This window comes from Anomaloglossus baeobatrachus, chromosome 4 (genome assembly GCF_048569485.1).
Source record: "Anomaloglossus baeobatrachus isolate aAnoBae1 chromosome 4, aAnoBae1.hap1, whole genome shotgun sequence".
Lineage (NCBI taxonomy): Eukaryota > Metazoa > Chordata > Amphibia > Anura > Aromobatidae > Anomaloglossus > Anomaloglossus baeobatrachus.
Genome location: NC_134356.1, coordinates 505,398,870 through 505,422,308, shown reverse-complemented (window position 1 = coordinate 505,422,308; position 23,439 = coordinate 505,398,870). Strand labels below are relative to the sequence as shown.

At 50.0% G+C, this 23,439-nt stretch overlaps 1 protein-coding gene across 2 annotated transcripts in view; it reads right to left on the bottom strand.

The window, feature by feature from the left end:
• The window catches only part of SPPL2A (signal peptide peptidase like 2A), a 121,001-nt gene that overhangs the window by 72,657 nt on the left and 24,905 nt on the right, over positions 1-23,439 (bottom strand). For both annotated transcript variants that reach the window (XM_075345827.1, XM_075345828.1), the window contains exons 2-6: positions 23,044-23,163; positions 21,247-21,429; positions 19,295-19,384; positions 19,027-19,160; positions 6,602-6,753 (exon numbers count right to left, since the gene is read on the bottom strand). In XM_075345827.1, the coding sequence (XP_075201942.1) occupies positions 6,602-6,753; positions 19,027-19,160; positions 19,295-19,384; positions 21,247-21,429; positions 23,044-23,163 (679 nt within the window). The remainder of the gene's footprint in view (positions 1-6,601; positions 6,754-19,026; positions 19,161-19,294; positions 19,385-21,246; positions 21,430-23,043; positions 23,164-23,439) is intronic.

Genomic DNA, 23,439 nt, shown 5'->3' with positions numbered 1-23,439 from the left:
GGTCTCCCAATAGGAGCTAGAAGAAAAGGAATTTACGGTAAGTAAACAAAATTCCCTTCTTCTTTGTCGCTCCATTGGGAGACCCAGACAATTGGGACGTCCAAAAGCAGTCCCTGGGTGGGTAAAAGAATACCTCGATAAAAAGAGCCGAAACAACGGCCCCCTCTTACAGGTGGGCAACCGCCGCCTGAAGGACTCGCCTACCTAGGCTGGCATCTGCCGAAGCATAGGTATGCACCTGATAGTGTTTCGTGAAAGTGTGCAGACTCGACCAGGTAGCCGCCTGACACACCTGCTGAGCCGTAGCCTGGTGCCGCAATGCCCAGGACGCACCCACGGCTCCGGTAGAATGGGCTTTCAGCCCTCAAGGAATCGGAAGCCCAGAAGAACGGCAGGCTTCAAAAATCGGTTCCTTGATCCACCGAGCCAAGGTTGACTTGGAAGCCTGCGACCCCTTACGCTGGCCAGCGACAAGGACAAAGAGCGCATCAGAGCGGCGCAATGGCGCCGTGCGAGACACGTAGATCCGGAGTGCTCTCACTAGATCTAACAAATGCAAATCCTTTTCATATTGGTGAATTGGATGAGAGCAAAATGAAGGTAAGGAGATATCCTGATTGAGATGAAAAGTGGACGCCACCTTAGGGAGAAAGTCCGGGACCGGACGCAGAACCACCTTATCCTGGTGAAATACCAGGAAAAGGCCTTTACATGACAGCGCTGCAAGCTCTGACACTCTACGGAGTGAAGTAACCGCCACTAGAAATGCCACCTTCTGCGAAAGACGTGATAGAGAGACATCCCACAGCGGCTCAAAAGGTGGTTTTTGAAGAGCCTGTAGAACCATGTTGAGATCCCAGGGTTCCAGCGGACGCTTGTAAGGTGGGACTATGTGGCAAACTCCCTGCAGGAACGTGCGGACCTGCGGAAGCCTGGCTAGTCGCTTTTGAAAAAAACACGGAAAGCGCCGAGACTTGACCTTAGAGAGAGCCGAGAGACAACCCTTGTCCAATCCCGATTGAAGGAAGGAAAGAAAACTGGGTAAGGCAAACGGCCAGGGGATAAACCCCCTCTCAGAGCACCAGGCTAAGAAGATCCTCCAAGTTCTGTGACAGATCTTGGCTGACGTTGGTTTCCTGGCCTGTCTCATAGTGGCCACACAGTCAGGTTGAGGGCCGCAGAATTCAGATGGAAAAATGGCCCTTGAGATAGCAAGTCTGGTCGGTCTGGGAGCGCCCACGGTTGCCCCACCATGAGATGCCACAGATCGGGGTACCACGACCGCCTCGGCCAATCTGGAGCGACGAGAATGGCGCGGCGGCAGTCGGACCTGATCTTGCGCAACACTCTGGGCAGCATTGCCCGAGGAGGGAATACATAAGGCAGTTGAAACTGCGACCAATCCTGAACTAAGGCGTCCGCCGCCAGAGCTCTGTGGTCCTGAGACCGTGCCATGAATGCCGGGACCTTGTTGTTGTGCCGAGACGCCATGAGATCGACGTCCGGCGTTCCCCAGCGGCAACCGATCTCTTGAAACACGTCCGGGTGGAGAGACCATTCCCCCGCGTTCATGCCCTGGCGACTGAGGAAGTCTGCTTCCCAGTTTTCTACGCCCGGAATGTGAACCGCGGAGATGGTGGAGGCTGTGGCCTCCGCCCACAGCAGAATCCGCCGGACTTCTTGGAAGGCTGGACGACTGCGAGTGCCGCCCTGGTGGTTGATGTACGCAACCGCCGTGGCGTTGTCCGACTGTATGCGGATCTGCCTGCCCTCGAGCCACCGATGGAACGCCTTGAGGGCTAGATACACTGCCCTTATCTCCAGAACATTGATCTGAAGGGAGGACTCTGTCAGAGTCCAGGTTCCCTGAGCCTTGTGGTGGAGAAAAACCGTTCCCCATCCTGACAGGCTCGCGTCCGTCGTGACCACAGCCCAGGATGGGGGCAGAAAGGATTTTCCTTTCGACAGAGAAGTGGGGAGAAGCCACCACTGAAGTGAGGTCTTGGCTTCCAGAGACAGAGAGACGTTCCTGTCTAAGGACGTCGGCCTCTTGTCCCATTTGCTGAGAATGTCCTATTGGTGAGGACGCAGATGAAATTGCGCAAATGGAACTGCCTCCATTGCTGCCACCATCTTTCCCAGGAAGTGCATGAGGCGCCTCAAGGGGTGCGACTGGGCCCGAAGAAGGGATTGCACCCCTGTCTGCAGCGACCGCTGTTTGTCCAGCGGCAGCTTGGCCATCGCTGAGAGAGTATGAAACTCCATCCCGAGGTACGTCAGTGACTGGGTCGGAGACAATTTTGACTTTGGAAAATTGATGATCCACCCGAAACCTCTGGAGAGTCTCCAGAGCAACGGTCAGACTGTGTTAACAAGCCACCCAAGAGGGTGCCTTGACTAGGAGAACGTCTGGGTAAGGGATCACCGAGTGGCCCTGAGAGTGTAGGATCGCTACGACGGCTGCCATGACCTTGGTGAAGACCCGTGGGTCTGTCGCCAGGCCGAAAGACAGTGCCACAAACTGAAGGTGTTCGTCCCCGATGGCGAAACGCAGGAAGCGTTGATGCCCTTGAGCGATCTGCCATGGAGATAGGCATCTGTGATGTCGATTGATGCTAGGAAGTCTCCTTGGGACATCGAAGCGATGACAGATCGGAGGGATTCCATGCGAAACCGCCTGGTTGTCACATGTTTGTTGAGCAATTTGAGGTCCAAAACGGAACGGAATGAGCCGTCCTTTTTTGGCACCACGAACAGATTGGAGTAAAAACCGCGACCGCGTTCCTGAGGGGAACGGGGATCACCACTCCTTCTGTTGTCAGAGTGTCCACCGCCTGAAAAGCGCAACGGTCCGTTCGGGGGGCGGAGATGTTCTGAAAAAAACGAGTCGGAGGACGAGAGCTGAACTCTTATCCTGAAACCGTGAGACAGAATGTCTCTCACCCATCGGTCTTTGACATGTGGCCACCAGGCGTCGCAAAAGCGGGAGAGCCTGCCACCGACCGAGGATGCGGTTTGGGGCGGCCGAAAGTCATGAGGAGGCCGCCTTGGAGACGGTGCCTCCGGTGGTCTTTGGAGGACGTGACTTAGACCGCCGTGGAGAAGAGTTCCTCTGGCTCTTCTGTGGCCTGTTGGACGAGGAGGTCTGGGACGCTTGAGAAGCCAAGGACACAACCTGCGGGGCAGAGATACTGTGCTTCTGGACAGCCTCTCTGAAGTTAGAGTGATCGAAAAAAACGCACTCCGTGTACATTTGGGAAACCTAAACTGGTGTTTCTCCCGCTGTGAAGCCGACTCCTCCATAGGAGAAGATGGGGAAGAGAGGTCTAGCACCTGGTTGACGGATGCTATAAGGTCGTTTACTATGGCGTCCCCTTCAGGTGTATCCAGATTGAGCGCAACGTTAGGTTCAGAGCCCTGAGCTGCGACCTCCGCTTCATCCTTAACTACGACAGTGAAGTCGTGGAAGGTTCCCAGCGAGCCCGGTTAGCCTGTGTGAGGCCGCGGTCCGTGTCGGAGTTCTCACCGTGGGATCTGGGTGTTACCCCAGGAGCCCCTTGTTATACCGACCCAGAGGGGCCTGGGGGCGATGAACTCACAGCTCCCTGGCCCTGTGTTACCGGTCTGGACTGTAAAGCTTCCAGCTTAGCAGCCCCTCTGTTCATAGACTGGGCCATGGAATGACTCAGAGAGTTGCTCAGTCAAACGTGCAAACTCTGTCCCTGCCATCTGTGCAGTGGAAACCGGTGGTACCACCTGAGCCGAGGGTCCCACCCGTGCCAGAGGCTCCGGCTGAGTGAGTGCCCCAGGGGCCAAGCATTTGCAATGATAGGTGGAACCTGCCGGCAATATAGCCGCACAAGAGGTACAGGTTGCAAAGAAAGCCTGTGCCTTGGCACCCTTACTGTTTGCGGACGACCTGCTGATGTCACCTCTTAGTAATCAGCGAGGGTATATAGCCAAAAGCAAATAGTGCTGCCGAACAGTGAAATCATATACCATATATGTATATATATATATATATACATATACATACATACATATATACATATATACATACACTTCGGCACCTAAGGGGGGCCAGCACCCGATTGGGAAACTGGTGCCCCACAGTGCACAGTGAGGGGGGAGGAGGATACCAAGTATGCTCCAGCCCTCACTGCCGACGTCCCGTCGGCCGTCCCGTCGTTACCCCTGACTGGCAGGCCCGGGAACGGGAGTATATGGTACTAGGCCGCAAGAGCCGGGGACTAAAGTTAAAGACGCGGCCGGCAAACAGGCGCGGTCGGCGCGGTAGTCCCGGTCTCACAAACCACACAGCAACCGCTGCGGCGTTTGTAACCCAGGTGCTGTATGCAGCGTCCCCCAAAGGGGACACAGAGTACCTTATGGATGCAGGGCTCTGTCCCTGATGATGTCCTGTCTCCTGTCCGTCAGAATCCCCCAGGGGCTGCGGATGGAGCCCGGTCCCAGTGCATGGCGACCGGTTAGGAACCCCCTCTCCTAGAGCTGCAGTGCTGCCGAACAGTGAGCACATTCTGAGATCTCCACCGGCAGAATCATGCCATATAACAATGGCTGCCGGCGTTCCGAGGGGAGGAGGGAGCCGAGGGCGGAACCACAAAAGTGCGGGAATCTGCGCCCCATAGTGAACAGTGAGGGGGGAGGAGGACAGCGAAGTGTGCTCCAGCCCTCACCGTCGGCGTCATACCGACCGTCCCGCCCTTCCCCCTGACTGGCAGGCCCAGGGGCGGGAGTTTAATACACTAGGCCGCAAAAGCCGGGGACTAAAGTAAAAACCGCGGCCGGCAAACAGGCACGGTCGGCGCGGTAGTCCCGGTCAAAAAAATCACACCGCAGTCGCTGCAGCGTCTGAGGCCAAGGCGCTTCATGCACCGTCCCAAAGGGGACACAGAGTACCTGTAGATGCAGGGCCATGTCCCTGACGATACTCCATCTCCTGTCCGGCAGATACCACCAGGGGCTGCGGAGGGAGCCCGGTCCCAGTGCCTGGATGACCGGTTAGGATCCCATTTCACCCAGAGCCCCTAAGGGATGGGGAAGGAAAACGGCATGTGGCTCCAGCCTGTGTGCCCGCAATGGGTACCTCAACCTTAACAGCACCGCCGACTCAGTGGGGTGAGAAGGGAGCATGCCGGGGGCCCTGTTAGGGGCCCTCTTTTCTTCCATCCGATACAATCAGCAGCTGCTGCTGACTAAAATGTGGAGCATTGTGTGAGTGTCAGCCTCCTTCAACACAAAGCATAAAACTGATGGGCCCGTGATGCACGGGAGGGTGTATAGGCAGAGGGGAGGGGTTACACTTTTTAAAGTGTAATACTTTGTGTGGCCTCCGGAGGCAGTAGCTATACACCCAATTGTCTGGGTCTCCCAATGGAGCGACAAAGAAAACTGAAATATCACATGGTAGTAAGTATTCAGACCCTTTGTTCAGACACTCGTATTTAAGTCACATGCTGTCCATTTTCTTGTGATCCTCCTTGGATCATGGTTCTACTCCTTCATTGGAGTCCAGCTGTGTTTAATTAAACTGATAGGACTTGATTTGGAAAGGCACACACCTGTCTATATAATACCTCACAGTGCATGTCAGGCCAAATGAGAATTATGAGGTCAAAAGGAACTGCCCAAGGAGCTCAGAGACAGAATTGTGGCAAGGCACAGATCTGGCCAAGGTTGCAAAAGAATTTCTGCAGTACACAAGGTTCCTAAGAGCACAGTGACCTCCATAATCCTTAACACTAGACATCCCAGGAATTTCGAGCTCCATAGGGTTCCAATGGTAGAAATGTTAAAATGACCCCTCTCTGGGACTTCTAGTGTTAAATGGAAGAAGTTTGGGACCACCAGAACTCTTTCTACACCTGGCCATCTATGGCCATCTAGGCAAACTGAGCAATCGTGGGAGAAGAGCCTTGGTGAGAGAGGTTAACAACAACCCCAAGATCACTGTGGCTGAGCTCCAGAGATGCAGTAGGGAGATGTGAGAAAGTTCCACAAAGTCAACTATCACTGCAGCCCTCCACCAGTCGGGCTTTTATGGCAGAGTGGCCCGACGGAAGCCTCTGCTTAGTGCAAGACATATGAATGCCCGCATAGAGTTTGCAAAAAAACACATGAAGGACTCCCAGACTATGAGAAATAAGATTCTCTGGTCTGATGAGACAAAGATGGAACGTTTTGGTGATAATTCTAAGCGGTATGTTTGGAGAAAACCAGGCACTGCTCATTACCAGCCCAATACAATCCCAACAGTGAAACATGGTGGTGGCAGTATCATGCTATGGGGGTGTTTTTCAGCTGCAGGGAGAGGACGACTGGTCGCAATTGAAGGAAAGATGATTGCGGCCAAGTACAGAGATATCCTGGAAGAAACCCTCTTCCAGAGTTCTCTTCACCTCAGACTTCGCCGAATGTTCCCCACGCGTGGTAACTGGGCTCAATTAAACTTGGCCAATTTTATTTGCAAAAGTACATTTTATTACTACAGTAGTTATTACTAGGTATTCAGTCAGTCATCAATCTAACACCTAAACACTAACACACAGAACATGAGAAATCCAAAATAAATGATACTTACCCAACCACTTATAGAAGAAGTAAAGCAGAAGTAACATGACGCAGCATATAATAACAAACAGGATGACAGTTAAAGGGGTGAATGTCACATTGTCATCTTTCTTCTTCCCACCTTCATTGTCCCCTGTATTTTGCGAGGGTCTTAAGTCTTCCCTGCAATACAAAGTTGATATTTTACTTACATTGTACAACAGTTGTATGTTAAGCCTGCTTTACACCTTACGATCCAGCATACGATATCGTATGCGATCGTAACCGCCCCCATCGTATGTGTGGCACGTTCAATTTGTTGAATGTGCCGCACAAACGATTAACCCCCATCACACGTACTTACCCGTCCATACGACCTCGCTGTGGGCGGCGAACGTCCACTTCCTGGAGTGGGAGGGACATTCGGCGTCACAGCGACGTCACGCGGCAGCCGGCCAATAGAAGCGGAGGGGCGGAGCTGAGCGGGACGTAAACATCCCACCCACCTCCTTCCTTCCGCATTGTGGGCCGGGAGCCGCAGGACACAGGTGAGATCTGTTCATCGTTCCCAGGGTTTCACACACTGCAATGTGTGCTAACCCGGGTACAATGAACAATGTGACATTCAATTCTAGAGACATGAACGATGTGCGTGCGATGAACGTATGACCGTTCAATCGCAATCGCACGTACCTGTCACACACGGCAATGTACCTTACGATGCCGGATGTGCGTCACTTACGACGTGACCCCGCCGACACATTGTAAGATACATTGCAGCGTGTAAAGCGGGCTTAAAGCTTGGCCAACATGTTTATTTCAATATGGAGATACTACAGGATTCTACCTTTTGTGAGAACCAAGGATCAGGCATATTAAAAACCCAACATGACCATACTTTGTTCACCATGAAAGTATATGTCATCTGACAATGGGAGAGCCCCATCCACACCAGTTAATTGGCGGGATGTCTAATTTCTATTCCTAGACTTACTCCTCTGTTAATGGGATTTCTCTTACAATATGCACATTACTGCAGCAGTTAAGAGAACAAGAGAAGAGAAAAAGGAAAATAAGATGTTTGGGAATGTCCTTATTACCACTTAAACAATACAGATTAATAGATTTGAAGCACAGAGCAGGTTTAAAATGGACACTAGATGTATGGCATTGGTGCCCCTCATGATTCATTGACAATCTACCATCAGAGGAAAAGTCTATTAGCGGTGATTGGGATAACGGCTAAGTGGTGAAATGCTATACAGTATGTAGCGCTGTGCAACTGTATGGGTGCAGAACATCTGTATGGTCTGTATTGTACTATACTTAATGAATGACAGTGTAAGCTGATAGAAACGTACATAAGCTATATGGCAGTGCGTGATATTATATAGGAATGTACCGACTGCAAGGTGGTGTGTGAATTCATGGTAAGGAGTAGTGGTTGCATAGTAATATAAGAAGTTATATAGAAGTATGCTAAGTTTCCATCTCTAAAAAGCTTGTCGGCAGAGGGAAGTGCTATAAAATTTCCTGGTAGATGGCTGCGCTGACTTTGGTCTTGATAAAACACAGTGGACCTACACCAGCAGATGACATGGCTCCCCAAACCATCACTTATTGTGGAAACTTCACACTAGACCTCAAGCAGCTTGGATTGTGGCCTCTCCACTCTTCCTCCAGACTCTGGGACTGCGATTTCCAGATGAAATTTAAAATTTACTTTCATCTGAAAACAACACCTTGGACCACTAAGCAACAGGCCAATTCTTTTTCTCCTTGCCCAGGTAAGACGCTTCTGGCGTTGTCTATTGGTCATGAGTTGCTTGACACAAGGAATGAGACCGTTGTAGCCCATGTCCTGGACACGTCTGTTTGTGGTGGCTTTTGAAGGACTGAATCCAGCAGCAGTCCACTCCTTATGAATTTCCCCAAAATTTTTGAATGGCCTTCTCTTAAGAATCCAATCAAGGTTGCGATTATCCCAGTTGCTGGCGCACCTTTTTCTACCACACTTTTTCCTTCCACTCAACTTTCCATTAATATGCTTGGATACAGCACTCTGTGAACAGACAGCTTCTTTAGCAATATGGGTAAGGATGGTTGACCTCGGGGAGATCAACATCCAACCCCGCGGAGACACCATCAAGTGTTTCTCAACGCAGTGACACTAGAACAAGGTCCCCTGGGAAAATATGCAAAACAAGAATGCCGCGGAGATACCATCACATGTTTCTCAACGCTGGCAGGAAACTAGCCACGTCTTTCACCGGGAAGGAACAACCACGGGAACGGCAGTCTCCAGTCAAGGAAACCGCCTATACCAAAACATGGTGTCCATCCACAGACAGCTGTTTCGGGGTATTTGCCCCTCATCAGTGTGGAGTAGGAAACTGACTAGTGGGAGCAATGGCTAGTAGAAGACTACATAGGTAAGGATGGTTGACCTCAGGGAGTCTTCTACTAGGTATTGCTCCCACTAGCCAGTTTCCTACTCCACACTGATGAGGGGCAAATACCCCGAAACAGCTGTCTGTGGATGGATACCATGTTTTGGTATAGGCAGTTTCCTTGACTGGAGACTGCCCTTCCCGTGGGTGTTCCTTCCCGGTGAAAGACCTGGCTAGTTTTCTGCCAGCGTTGAGAAACATGTGATGGTGTCTCCGCGGCATTCTTGTTTTGCATTGCTTCTTTAGCAATGACCTTTTGTGGCTTACCCTCCTTGTGGAGTGTGTCAATGACTGCCTTCTGGACATCTGTCAAGTCAGCAGTCTTCCCCATGATTGTGTGGCCTACTGAACCAGACTAAGAGACCACTTTAAACACTTAGGAAGCCTTTGTAGGTTTCTTGTGTTAAATTCTTAAAATTTTCTAAGATAATGACTTTTGGGTTTTCATTGGCTGTAAGCCCTAATCAACATTAACAGAAGTAAACACTTGAAATTGAGTACTCTGTTTGTAATGACTCTATATAATATATGCGTTTCCCTTTTTGTATTGATTGCTCTCAGTGAGAGAAACAAAACTTTGTAGTTGTGATACCTTTTCATGGCTAACTAAAATAAAATAGAAGGATTTTTGTGTACTCAACGTAAAATCTCTTTCTCTGAGTCTTCATTGGGGGACACAGGACCATGGGTTATGCTGCTGTCACTAGGAGGCTGACACTAAGTAAACAGAAAAAGTTAGCTCCTCCCCAGCAGTATAACCCCTGAGCCGGAGGCGGGCTCAATCAGTTTAGTGCACAAGCAGTAGGAGGAGAACCAAACAATCCTGGATAAAACAAGGTAAAAACTATGACCAATAGTCGTGTGACCAGTGGCCTGGGGATATGGCCACTGGGGTAACAGACAGGTAATATATAACAAATAACACAAGCAGGGTGGGTGCTGTGTCCCCCAATGAAGACTCAGAGAAAGAGATTTTACGGTGAGTACACAAAAATCCTTCTATCGTTTCATTGGGGGACACAGGACCATGGGACGTCCAAAAGCAGTCCCTGGGTGGGAAGAAAAACCATCACCGGAGATAGGAAGGCAACCGCTTCCCCCTGTCGGGCTTGCGCCAGACCTACAAAGCACCTACGTTGTTACAGGTGTGCCACTGCCACCCGCAAACCTTACTTCAAGACTGGCCGCTGCCGAAGCTTGGGTGTGACCCTGGTAGAAACTAGTAAAGGTATGCCGACTAGATCGGGTGGCGGCCCAGGGGACCTGGTCGGTCGACGTCTGGAGTCCAATCGTCCAAAGGGTACCCCTTGCTCGGTAGACCGCGGCGGAAGTCCGCCCTTCATGCGATAGACTTCACATATGGAGGAATGGATCCATGTGAAAATTCTGGCCCCTGGCGCCGGCATGCGCCTCTTGGGAACGGGTGGAGGGATGGACTGACTGTCGGTGTAACCGAAAAGAGGTGTCCTGCAGACATGAAAGACTGAGGGCTCGTACCAGTTCTGGAACGAACTAGGCCCCTTTCCGGCTGAGAGAGGAGACTAGAACCGAAACCGAAAACTAAACACCTCTTCTGGAAGGAAACAGCGAGCTGCCTTGGACAGAAACGAAGGGTTCTGGCCGGAGCTCCCCCTTGTCCTGCTGGAGGAGCCGGAAAAAAGGGGGGGAAAAAAACGACAAGAGGGCTGTCCGCCCTGATGCCGTCTGTAACAACGAGATGGCCACGAGGAGCCCACCTATCAAAACAGGTGGGAGCCGGGAAAAAGAGGTACCTTGAAACGAACCCATCACTGGATTACGGACCCACGTTTGTAGTGAACTATGATACAGCCGAGCCAGATGGGCGCTTCTCTGAGCGAAGGCCCTGATTGGAGGACAAGAAGTGAAAGGACTCCGAAAACCCGAAACGAAACGGGACGACACCTGGCCGATACAGGGACGCGCGAGAGGGCCGCATTCGGATCTGACTGGAAGAATGCCAGCAAAAAGGAGGGAAGATGTGGTCCTCACACCACCGGGGGAGCTCTTTCCGAGTGGAAATAAATCCTGGAGGAAACTGGATTCCCGGCCCTCAACATTGTCTGTAATCCTCTTGTCAACAGCCCTGACCGAGGCCGCACCCGGGATCCACTGGTGAGGCCGTCGAACTTGGGACTTCTGAGTCCTGGTAGAAGAGAGGGGCCCCGACAGGAAGAACTTGGCGGTCGGGAAGGAGCCACGGGGCCTCCGCGAGGAGTTGAGTAGGTTATGCGAACTATGCTCGCCTGGGCCACTCCAGAGGCATCGTTGCCTTGGTCCATCTTGAGAACCCTCGAGATCATGGGAAGCCGCGGGAAGATGCAGGAGAGCCTGAACAGGCTACACGACCGGTCGAGGGCGTCGTCACCTAGTCCAGAGCAGGTGGCACACTCGAAGCACCATTGACTTGAAAGTTGGATCGGAAGATCAATAGGTCCACGACTGGAGGTCTTCCTTCGCCAGGGATCTGGCTGGTGACTTCCCTGTTGAGGAGCCCTTTTTCTAAGGGAGGTCTTTCCTACCGAGAAAAAACGGCCGTCCAACGTCCATGCTAGGAATGTACTGCCGAGATTCGCGAGTGAAGGGACCCGTCCCAGAGCAAGATCTTCTTGGCCTCCCTCCCTTGCCATGACACTCTCTGCGTCTTCCTGGTGGATGATGCACGTCACCGCTGTGGCATGGTCCGACTGGAACCTGACTGGGCAACCCCGACCCAGAGAAGAAATTGTAACCGGGCTAACCGGATGGCTCTGGTTTCCGGAATGTTGAAGGGGAGACAACGCTCTAGGGGTGTCCCTCGGGACCGTGCCGAGGAATGGTGGGGTAGCATACCCTAGCACGGGAGACTGGTGACGGTTGATAATATCCTCCAGAGGGGGAAAAGGGAAGCTTCCCAAGGGACAGTTGCGAAAACTGGACCGCTATGAGGAGATTGGCGGATCACCCGCGAAGACGGAACCTTCCTGTCTCCGTTCTTCAGTGTGGTCCGCTGGAGAGTCAGGGATGAAAACTGGTAAGTGCATCGTCGCTATCACCGCCACAGACTGCCGAGGACTCGCATAGCCAAAAAAACGATGGAAAAAAACGGGAGCGGGTGGCAAAGGGTACGCGGGACTCTGTGCCAGGAAGGAAACTACTCCTGCATGAGGAGTAGCTACCCGTGAACGGGCTCGAAAACCGTGCCTAAGGGATGATGGACCGGGCCGGGGTCTGGGAGGACTCCTTCCGGTATCTCAGCTACCCTAGTAGCGAAAAAGTGAAAATGACAGTCTAACCCTCAAAGCGACGATCCTTGAAGGGAGAACACTGGGCCTCCCGGTCGTACCTGGGCGTAGAGAACCTAGCAGCTCTGTAGAGTAGGGTGCGCAGGGACAGTGATCCCTGCAAGCGCTCTTAGAAAAACTGGAACGGTCCACTGCCACACAAGGCGGAGGGGCTGTTGGAGGGATAGAGGCTCCCTGACGGGTGCGGCGTGAACGGGCTGGGACCTAGCGTGAGGGGACGATCCTGATGCATCTGGGCCGATGCAGGGAAAGGGATGTACCCTTCCCTTACGTAGTCTAGGGGAGAGATGTACTCTACCCTGACGTAGCCTAGGGGGGCCACTGGACTCGCCTATCTCCAGAGGGGCGTTCCCTAAAGTCGGAAGGGAAGTCAGCGACTTCCTAGATGTCGAATCTGCGATCCTGATCCCGAATCAGAGGTCTCGACGGGTGGACACACTTATGGTAGAGGCTCAGGCCGAGCAGCAGGCAGACCCCAGGCTTGTGCAGACAGGGTACTCACTGGAGATGATAACCAGTCCTGGGACGGCATAGGTGGAACGTGGTCCGCTGCGTATGGTGTCCGCTGAGTCCCTGAGGGGCGTCACGTTAGGGACGAGAAGCCCGGAGGGACACAGGCGGGTCGACTACAGGGTAGCATGCCCCTTCCTTTCGAGAAGGGTTAAGACAAATAAAAGGACTTACCACTGGTAAAGATCGTGTCCGGGGATTATCCGTGATAACGCAGTCACACGGCGAACTGGATGTCCCCTGAAAACCGCAGGGGCCTGCCACCTTCGTCTCTGCAAGGTGGACTGCCTTTGGGGGAATGATAATGACAATAACACGACTTACCGCTGGTAAACGCCGTGTCTGGTAGATGTCTGTGATCAATCCGCGACTCCAGTGTAGCATGCCCATTCTCTCCAAAACCCCTTTGGAGAAGGGAATAATGACAATGACATGGCTTACCGCTGGTAAACGTCGTGTCTGGTAGTTGTCTGTGATCACGCGGTAACTCGGCGAACTCTGGATGTCCCCTGAGCACATCAAGGGTCCGCTCCAAATGTCTTAAAGGAGACCTGTGTGCACGGAGAGAAGAGGGCTGTCCGTAGCCTTACGGCTTGACTCACCATTTCTAGCGGGCTATTCGTCATGCGCCAAAACATCCAGGTCCTGCTCGGTGTCCAGCGGAGGTGGAAAGCCTGGGCCATCACCCGAGAGGTCGGAAGACAACCGGAGGCAGGGCAGTCTGGACCTGGGGAATAAGGTGGAAAACTGGGGGGCCACGAAGGACGAGACCTGGCGGGTCCGCTTCTAGTCTAGGAAAAAGGTCCCTGTACGGGGCTCGTCTCCCCGAGGGGATTGCGCCGTTCTGTGGATGGTATGACCGAGCGTCGGTGGGGGACGCAGCGCATGCGCACGAACCCGAGGGACGTCAGCGAGGGAATATATGGCCTGAGACAGGGCGCTAACCAGCCGGCAGGGGCGTGCGGAGCCAGGGGCTGCGGTAGCTGTCAACACTATCTGACATTATGTGCCGAAAAAAGTACCTGAAGGGGTTAATATATAATGTAAAAAACTCAACCCCTGATAAAACCCCCACTGTATTTAAGAATCATGGAAGACTTGGGTCTATTCTTCCCTGATATACGGGCTGCTGCAGCGTCAGCAAACCGCATACCGGGAGTCTGCCATACTCCCTTCTTTTTTTTTCAAAATGAACGCTGAGGAGGCTGGAGGTGGGCCCAGGAGAGCGGGAAAAAACATCCACCGCCCCCACTGTGACGCCTGGGGCTGAGCGGAGGGCGGAGACGGAGCGGCCGGCGGCCAATAGCGATGCGGCGGGGGGCGGGCCTGGGACGCCGGAGACAGGGCCGGGGCCTAAATTTGAAGCAGCCGGCGCAGGAGAAAGCAGAGACCGGCGGTCCTGCCTGCGGGACCGGCAGCACGGCAGCGATGTCCGGGTACCGGCCGAGCCCTGCATGCGTGGTGAAGGACTCCAGCGCCGGATGGGGACATGGCCGGGGCGCCCGGTGAGTAGGCCCGGACCGGGGCCTAAATTTTGCATCCGCCCGGGAGAAGGTAGGAGAGGGTGTCCTACCTGAACAGCGGCGTCGCATCTGCCAGTGTACAGGCGTGGAGCTCTGTACCTGTGTCCGCGTGCTCCGCACACCGGAGGAATGGCTGCGGGCAGCAGGAGAAGAATGAGGCAGGCAGGGAGGTGGACGCTGGTGGGGGGAGGGAGCCCCTCTGTAGTGTAGCAGCGCTGCGGGCCCCATCATACAATCCAGACGCGCTGCGAGGTCCAGTCCCTGCTGTATGCCCCTTGCACCCTTTGGGGTGATACCGCAGGGTGAATAGGGGGTGCCCAGGAAGGTTCAGCCCCGCGTGCCAACCCAGGAGTGGTACTGTGGAATTGGACGGGGGAAAGGGCCCGACGACTCGAGCCTCTGCGACCCAGGGGAGTGGTACCCACACGGGCTGCGAGAGCTGAGGTAGAGAAACGATACCTGCAGAAAAAGAGAATTACCACAGATGAGAGCGACGAGCGTCGCCGAGAAAAAAATATACGCAAAAAATCAAGTGGCTGAAGGGGGCCCAGTCGGCCCACATCAGCCTCCTACGACACTAAGCAAAAAACTGATTGAGGCCGCCTCCGGCTCAGGGGTTATAATGCTGGGGAGGAGCTAACTTTTTCTGTTTACTTAGTGTCAGCCTCCTAGTGACAGCAGCATAACCCATGGTCCTGTGTCCCCCAATGAAACGATAGAGAAATGATGATGTTATAGAGCAAGCTTTCGAGACATCTCAGGTCTCTTCCTCAGGCATGGTATGACAAAATATGATATTTTATCATATTTTATTTTAGTTAGCCATTAAAAAGGTATCACAACTACAAAATTTTAAATTTTGTTTCTCTCACTGAGCGCAATCATTTTGCAACTGGCTAACATGGTACCAAAACCTTTTCCTTTTTGTATTGAATTACTTAAATAAACTTTTTAATGATATTCTAATTTATTGAGACGCTCTTATATATTTCTAAAGGTGCTAGTGACATGAATTTCTCACCAAAGGTCAGTAACAACCCATTCAATTCACACAGGCAAAGAAATCAAACCATAGATGTCCATAAATTGTGTGTAATAACGAGAAATGATACAGAGAAAAAGCATCAAACACATTTACTGAATTGTATTTAATACTTCGTACACAAGCCTTTGTTGGTGATGACAGCTTTAAGATGCCTCCTGTACTCAGAAACTAGTCGCATGGATCTCTCAGGTGTGATTTTGGTCCAGTCTTCAACACAAATCCTAAGTTAAGTTCTTCCATAAATTTTCTATTAGATTCAGGTCAGATGATATTGGCTGGGTCATTGTAGCAGCTTTATTTTCACTCTCTAAAAAACAATTGAGAGTTTCCTTGGCTGTGTGTTTGGGATTATTGTCTTGCTGAAATGTCCACCCTCGTTTCATCTTCATCAACCTGGTAGATGGCCGCAGATTTTTACCAAGAATGTCTCAGTGCATTTGTCCATACATCCTTCCTTCAAATTATATGAAGTTTGCCAGTGCCATTTGCTGAAAAACGGACTCACACTATGATGTTCCCACTCCCAAACTTCACAGTTGGTATCGTGTTTTGGGGTGATATGCAGTATCTTTTGGCCTTAAGCATGGTGTATATTATGGTATTTAAAGAGTTCAATCTTGGTGTCATCTCACCTGACTATATTCTCCCAGTATTTCAGAGGTTTGTATAAATGTTGATGAGTAAACTTTAAATGCGCTTGAACATGTTTTTTCTTCAGCAATGGAGTCTTGTGTGCTGAGCGTGCATACAGGCCATAGAGGTTGAGTGCAGACTTACTGTTTTCTTTGAAACAACTGTTCTTGCTTATTCCAGGTCTTTCTGTAGCTCCTCACAGGTGGGTTCTTGGCTCTTGGAAAACTCTTCTGATAATTGTCTTCAAGTCCCTGGCTGAAATTTTGTCGGGAGCACCTGGTCATGGTCAGTTTATGGTGAAATTATGTTCTTTCTAATTATGGAATATGGCCCCAAAAGTGCTCACTGGTACCTTCAGCAGTTTAGCAATTCTTCTGTAATCAATGCCTTCAGTATGTTTTGATTGTGAAGGTCTTGAGACAGCACTCTGGCTTTACCCATCACGAGTTGTTTCTTGTGTGGCATCTTGGTAATGAGACACCGTTTTAAAGGCCATCAATTGAACCAGTTGATATTATTTTTTACTAAGTGGCAGGATTGCTTTCTAATTACTGATAAGGCCGCTTTACACGCTGCGACATCGCTAAAGCGATCTCGTTGGGGTCACGGATTTTGTGACGTACATCCGGCCGCTTTAGCGATGTCGTTGCGTGTGACACCTATTAGCGATGTTGAATCGTTGTAAAAATGTTCAAAATCGCTAATCGGTGACATGCCCCCCTAAACTCAATTATCGTTGCTGCTGCAGTAACGATGTTGTTCCTCGTTCCTGCGGCAGCACACGTCGCTACGTGTGACACCGCAGGAACGAGTTACCTCTCCTTACCTGCGTCCCGCCCGCAATGATGAAGGAAGGAGGTGGGCGGGATGTTCGTCCCGCTCATCTCCGCCCCTCCGCTTTGTTTGGGCGGCCGCTTAGTGACGTCGCTGTGGCGCTGAACAAACCGCCCCCTTAGAAAGGAGGCGGTTCGCCAGTCAAAGCGACGTCGCTAAGCAGGTAAGTAGTGTGACAGGACCGCGCGATGTTGTGCGCCACGGGCAGCGATATGCCTGTGTCGCACAACCGATGGGGGCGGGTACGCACACTAGCGATATCGGTACCGATATCGCAGCGTGTAAAGCGGCCTATAGATTGCAGCTGGTGTCATGATTTTTCCATGGCTTTTTGCACTTCTCTTTATGTGTTGAAAACTTGTTACCTGTGTAATTTCTCCTTATTACGCATAACTTAATTTATGCACATTTATGGTTTGATTTCTTTGCCTGTGTGGATTGGATGGGTTGTTACTAACAGCTGAAGAGAAATTCAAGTCAATAGCACCTTTAGAAATATATTTACATACATGATAGCATGATTGTGGCAAGCAACTAGCGAATGAGTGATGCTAGCAATGCTTTTCAGGTGTGCTTGCAACCTTACACATGACCCATGGACTAACTGCGTGTCTTAATCACAAAGTCTTGTATGTGAACTCCTAATAATAAAGAAGAAATGTTTGTTAAGCCGAACTTAATCTTTCACTCCTCACATTTTCCTGGTTGTGTCGTTGCAGACGTCCGAGTGCCGTTAGAAAATGGACTTGCAATTGTGGCAAGCTGGATTGTTTATATTTAATATATAAAAGGTATTGTTGTTTATATGGTGCCATAATAAATAGGTTTAGATAAGCTGAGCAGTTTGCAAAGGTGAAAGTACAGTCTGAAGTGTGTGACACGTGCATTATTATATGTAATAGTGAGATAAGCTTCCACATAGAAGAATGCCTTCTCTTCTCCAGATGTGACGTGTGTAGGGAATCACTCACTCTGGCAGTGGCTCGAGTTAGGCACATGAACAAAGGTGCGGATTTTTTATGATTCATAAATCTCCAACAAAAGGAAAACAAAGAGCCTTTCTATAATCAGAAGAAAAAAGAGAACAGCTGAAATGACCAGCTCTCCCTCAACTCCTGAGGTCCATCTCCAAGAGGTCTTTCACCTCTCACTCACAGACACAATTAAAGGGAGACGATCACCAGATTTGTCGACTATTACCTGCGGCCACCACCATGAGCTCTTATATACAGCATTCTAGAATACTGTATATAAGATCCCAGGACAGCCTGTACAACATATAAAAACACTTTTAGAATATTCACCTGGGGGATGATCCAGTCTGATGGGTGTCACTGCTCTCCGATCCAGCGCCTCCTCTCTGCTGCGATCTTCATCCTCCTCCTATCCAGCCCAGGCTGGCATTGCAGTCATTCGCAAGCGCACTGTCATCTGCCGTGCTGTGGGCAGATCAAAGTACTGTAATGCGCAGGCGCAAGGAAAGGTTGAAGACCGCCAGCGCATGCATACTAAAATAGTTTGATCTGCCCTGAGCAGGGAAGATTAAAGTACGCCTGCGTAGGACCTCAATACCAGCTAGTGTGGATGACGTGGGAAGCATCATGCACACGGGCCTCAGAAGAAGGAGGACCGAGATCGCCGTAGAGAGGAGATGCCGGACTGGAGAGCAGCGACACCCATCGGACCGGACTGCACCCTAGGTGAGTATTATAAAAGCTGTTATGTTCTACACAGCAGCCTGGGCTCTTATATACAGTATTCCAGAATGCTGTACATAAGGACTCGCAGTTGGTTGCCGTAGCTCATAAAGGGAAAAACCTGGTGACAGGTTACCTTTAACAGGGGAGTTTTCACCTCTAGTCCCAAATAATCACTGAGGCAGCTGACCTGCCTTAAATAGTCCCACCCAAACCTGAAATGGAGGTAAAAGAATGGCCAGTCTCACCCAGCTCTTTGGCTGTTCCTAAAACCCAAACCCAAAATCTGGGCTTATTAACAACCACCTCTCCGCACTATACGTGCTGGAGCCTACTTTTCCGGGTCCTGCATCAGCAAGGCTTGCCACCTCGCTGACACACACCTCCCCGGTCCAGGACCTGTCCAGCTGCCACCTTAAATTTGGCATTTGAGGAGACAAAATTATCTTCCTTCACACTTACAGTTCTGATACTCCACTCCAGTAGCCACCAAGTGCCACAGTGAACACGGAGATAAGGAAAATGACCAACATGCTGTAATCAAACAATGGAGGCGATGGGGAATACATTGTCACATTAATATTCTTTCCAACATCCTAAAAAAAGATAAAAAGAAGTTATTGATTACTCATATATTGTTTTTAGTTTTACTTAATGCACACATGGAATGACCGTAACCTTTCCCTTCAAGGCTAATCCGTATTCATCCTTATATATAAAAGACACATACCTGCTCCATGCCAACGATATCTCCATATTTCACATAAGCAATAGGTATTGTAAGGCTTTCATATCCACTTCTGTTGTCTGTGGGACGAGGCTGTAATAAATGGGTCTGTATTAATAACATTATTGCTGGTAAATTCTAGAAATTCACAAGGCGAGAAGTCAGAGCATTTCCAAAATGGCAGGTTTGTGGTGGGTTACCGGTATGCCGAGATTAGCACCGGACAAAAGTAGTGCAAGTAGGGACAACCTATGATCCAGTGACCAGGTCATGCATCCCAAAGGCTAAACGATAGGAAGTGAAGGCTAGCCTGACTGAAGACCTACTTAAAATGATGAAAAAGTTATTGCAGGCTATGATAGGTATCATTAGTCACATTATCACAGAGTACTTACTGTGTACAGGGCTGCTTAGCCACAGACCGGTCAGAGCCCAGGATGAGCACTGTCCACTGATGAAAGCCACTATAATGGACATCTGAGCATCAGAACTAGGCCAAGAATTAATGGAGGAAGGTGGCCAATTCTATAGGGTGGCAGCTAAGGGCATGTGCACCATTTACCAGAGGAAGAGATGGCAGCAGGACACACTATGGGAAGAAGGCATGCTGGCTGAGGTGCTGTGACGGCCAGGGCAATGTCCTGCTGGGGAACCTCAGGTCTGGCCATTCACGTGGACGTTACTTTGATATCTCCCACCTACATAACACATATTGTTGAAGTCGCCTTATGGTATCAGTGTTGTCATATGGCAGTAGCCTATTTCAGCAGGATAATACGCCTTGCCACATTGCAAAGATGGTCCAAGGACATGAGAAATATGTCAAGGTGCCGACTAAGGCTACTTTCACACATCCGGATTTTTGCTCTGCGGAACAATACGGCGTTCTGCAGAAAAACCGCAACCGGCTTTTGTAACGCCGGTTGCGGGTTTTTTGCATAGACTTACATTAGTGCCGTTTTGTGCCGCAGGGGCTTGCGTTCGGTCCGGTTTTTGCCGCATGCGGCAGATTTAGCCGATGCCGCGGCCGGATCGAACGTTGCCTGCAACGTTTTTTGCTCCGGCAAAAAACACCGCATTGCGCCGCATCCGGCCGCTGCGGCGCATTTTTCAATGCATACCTATGGAGGCCGGATGCGGCGCGATGCGGAAAAAAACGCATCCGCTCGCCGCATGCGGTTTTTTCCACTGCGCATGCTCAGTAGCATGCCGCAACCGGAAAAAAACGGACGGGCCGCATGTAAAAACTTATGCAAAGGATGCGGTGTTTTCGCCGCATCCGTTGCATAGTTTTCACAGCCGGATTGAGCCGCAGTGCTCAAACCGGATGTGTGAAAGTAGCCTTACAGTCCCACAGGCTGAGCTTCTATGGGATGTACTAAAGAAAAAACCATAAGAACAAAAAAAAAACAAATCCGATCCATGGAAGCCCAACTGTGCATCTGATGCTACTGTCCTGGACACCTTCGGAGGCCCATGCTCAGAGCTATTTTGTCAGCATAAAGAGACCCCCACAATATTAGGAGGTTGGTTTTAATGTTATGGCTGATCAGTGTATACTTCATTGGCTGATATTACTCTATGTCCCTTAAATTGAACTACAATGCAGAATTGTCTTTTACCATGTGCAGCCTGTACAGTAGCACAGGGTGCTGACAATTGTGCCAAGGGTGGCTTAGCTTCCAAGGTTTGTGACTACCATTTTTTACTCTTATTGTATGTTTTTATTATTTAACCATGCTATAGCATTACTATGAGCTTTCTTTCTGCATGGCGCGGTTATGTTTAATGTACACCGGGATTTACATTGGTGACATTGCAATATAAGCACTGTACATTAGATATTTTTTGCAGTGTACAGTGATGAAAAGCATAGTTATTTATGCACCAACTACGGTTTTACAACTTCAATCGTTCCAACTGCAAATTAGGATTTTAACATGGAAGTCACCTACCAGACCATCCTTACTGGCCACCAGTAACATTTTAGCATTGTTATTCTGAGCAATCCTAGCTTTGTCCAAAATGGAGCAATTTCCCACCATCACCACCACGGCTTTATCCTTCAGACTTGTGCTGGGTACTTCCGTCTCGCTGCACAACCAGACAGTACTTATATTTTCTAGCTTGTAGTACATCTAAAAGAAAAAATAAATCTATGTTATTTTATTAAAAAACTATTAAAACTGTCAGCAGATTTTTGCTATGTAATCTGAGGGCAGCATGAGGTGCTATTTTCAGTGATGTGTCACCTACTAGGCTGTGTGCTGTTAGTGATGAGCAAGCACTAAAGTGCTCGAGAGCTCTTTACCAGAGTCCAGCAGGTGGGACGCACTGATGGGCTCTACTCGAAAAATGAGTATAATGGAAGTCAATGATTGGGCAGTTCATCTCTCTGCCCACATACAGCCAGAGAAAAACAGAGCATTTTCGGGGGGTGATGGACAGGTTTGGTTTTTTGCTTGTTTGTTTTGTTGTCTTTTACACATAACATCCAAACGCATTGTTTTTAAGCTATGTGCGCACACTGTGGATTTGTTATACCAGTGAAAAACGCACCTTCTGGCAGAAAAACGCACCAAAAACACATGCGGTTTTACCGCGGTATGCTGCGTTTTTGGTACAAATTAACTGCGTTTTTGCCTGCGGCTTTGTCCCCGCGTTTTTTAAACATTGTCAATGGCAAAGCACAGGGAAAAATGCAGAAAAGACGTGACATGCTATTTCTTGCTGCAGAAATTCTGCAGCAAAACCTGTAAGGAAAAAAGACGCAGTGTGCGCACAGCATTTTGGATTTCACATAGACTTTGCTGGGGAAGGACTGCATGATGCTTATGAACAATAACTGCACCAATTCTGCACCAAAAACGCAGCAAATCCACACAGGGCCTTATTGCTTTTACCGCCAGTGAGAGCCATTCAGAGACTTCAAGTGGCTCTCACTGGGGTGCAGACTTACACCATTCACTGAAGGGAGCCGGCTCTTAAGGCGGCGTTACACGATACGATATATCGTGCGATCGTACCCAACCCCGTCGTTTGTGCGTCACGGGCAATTCGTTGCCCGTGGCGCACAAAGTCGTTAACCCCCCCTCACACGAACTTACCTCCCTAACGACGTCGCTGTGGGCGGCGAACATCCTCTTCCTGAAGGGGGAGAGACATTCGATGTCACAGCAATGTCACACAGCGGCCGCCCAATAGAAGCGGAAGATGAGTGGGAGTAACATCCCGCCCACCTCCTTTCTTACTCATTGCCGGCGGGCCGCAGGTAAGCTGTGTTCGTCGTTCCCGGGGTGTCACACATAGCGATGTGTGCTGCTTCGGGAACGACGAACAACCTGCGTGCAGAAGGAGGAACGATATTATGAAAATGAACGACGTGTCAACTAGCAACGATAAGGTGAGTATTTTTGCTCGTTAACAGTCGTTCGGAGCTGTCACACGCTACGACATCTCTAACGATGCCGGATGAGCGTCACGGAATCAGTGACCCCGATGACATATCGTTAGATATATCGTAGCGTGTGACGGGGCCTTTAGTGTTGGATTGTTCAATAACGACACATTCGAGCACAGTGATTACTCAGCCGAGCACCGAGCGTACCCGAGCACCCGATGCTCAATCAAGTATCGAGCCATGGCACGCACACTAACCTATGAGCTACTATCAGTGTGTGGAAATATAGCAGATATCATCTTACTGATGTGATTTTTCAGAAAAAGCACACATCTATTGTGTGATAACTCACAGCATTGGTGTAAGATGATGGCAGTGATGTCCATGATGAATTGTAGGTTATGCAGTAATCTTTCTCAGAATTTGACACCCCGTCACCAACTGCATGTAAAATGCCGTGAGTCGCTCGTGTCTGTAAAGTAAATACAGCTTTGTTAGACGCCATATGGAGCAAATACACACTGGGTTATCTGACAGTGAAAAGACAAATTCTGAAATTCTGTCACAAAAAATATATGGAAAAGCAAATGATTAGGACTTACTAATACTCACAAGTATTTATAAATAAGGATAAGGTGACAATACAGGTTTCTTAGCCATTAAACATACTAGAGTGCTCCTCCCCAAGATAATGTGTAGGATAGATGGGAACCCCCCCCCCAAAAAAAGCTTTCTGCTGACCCGGTAA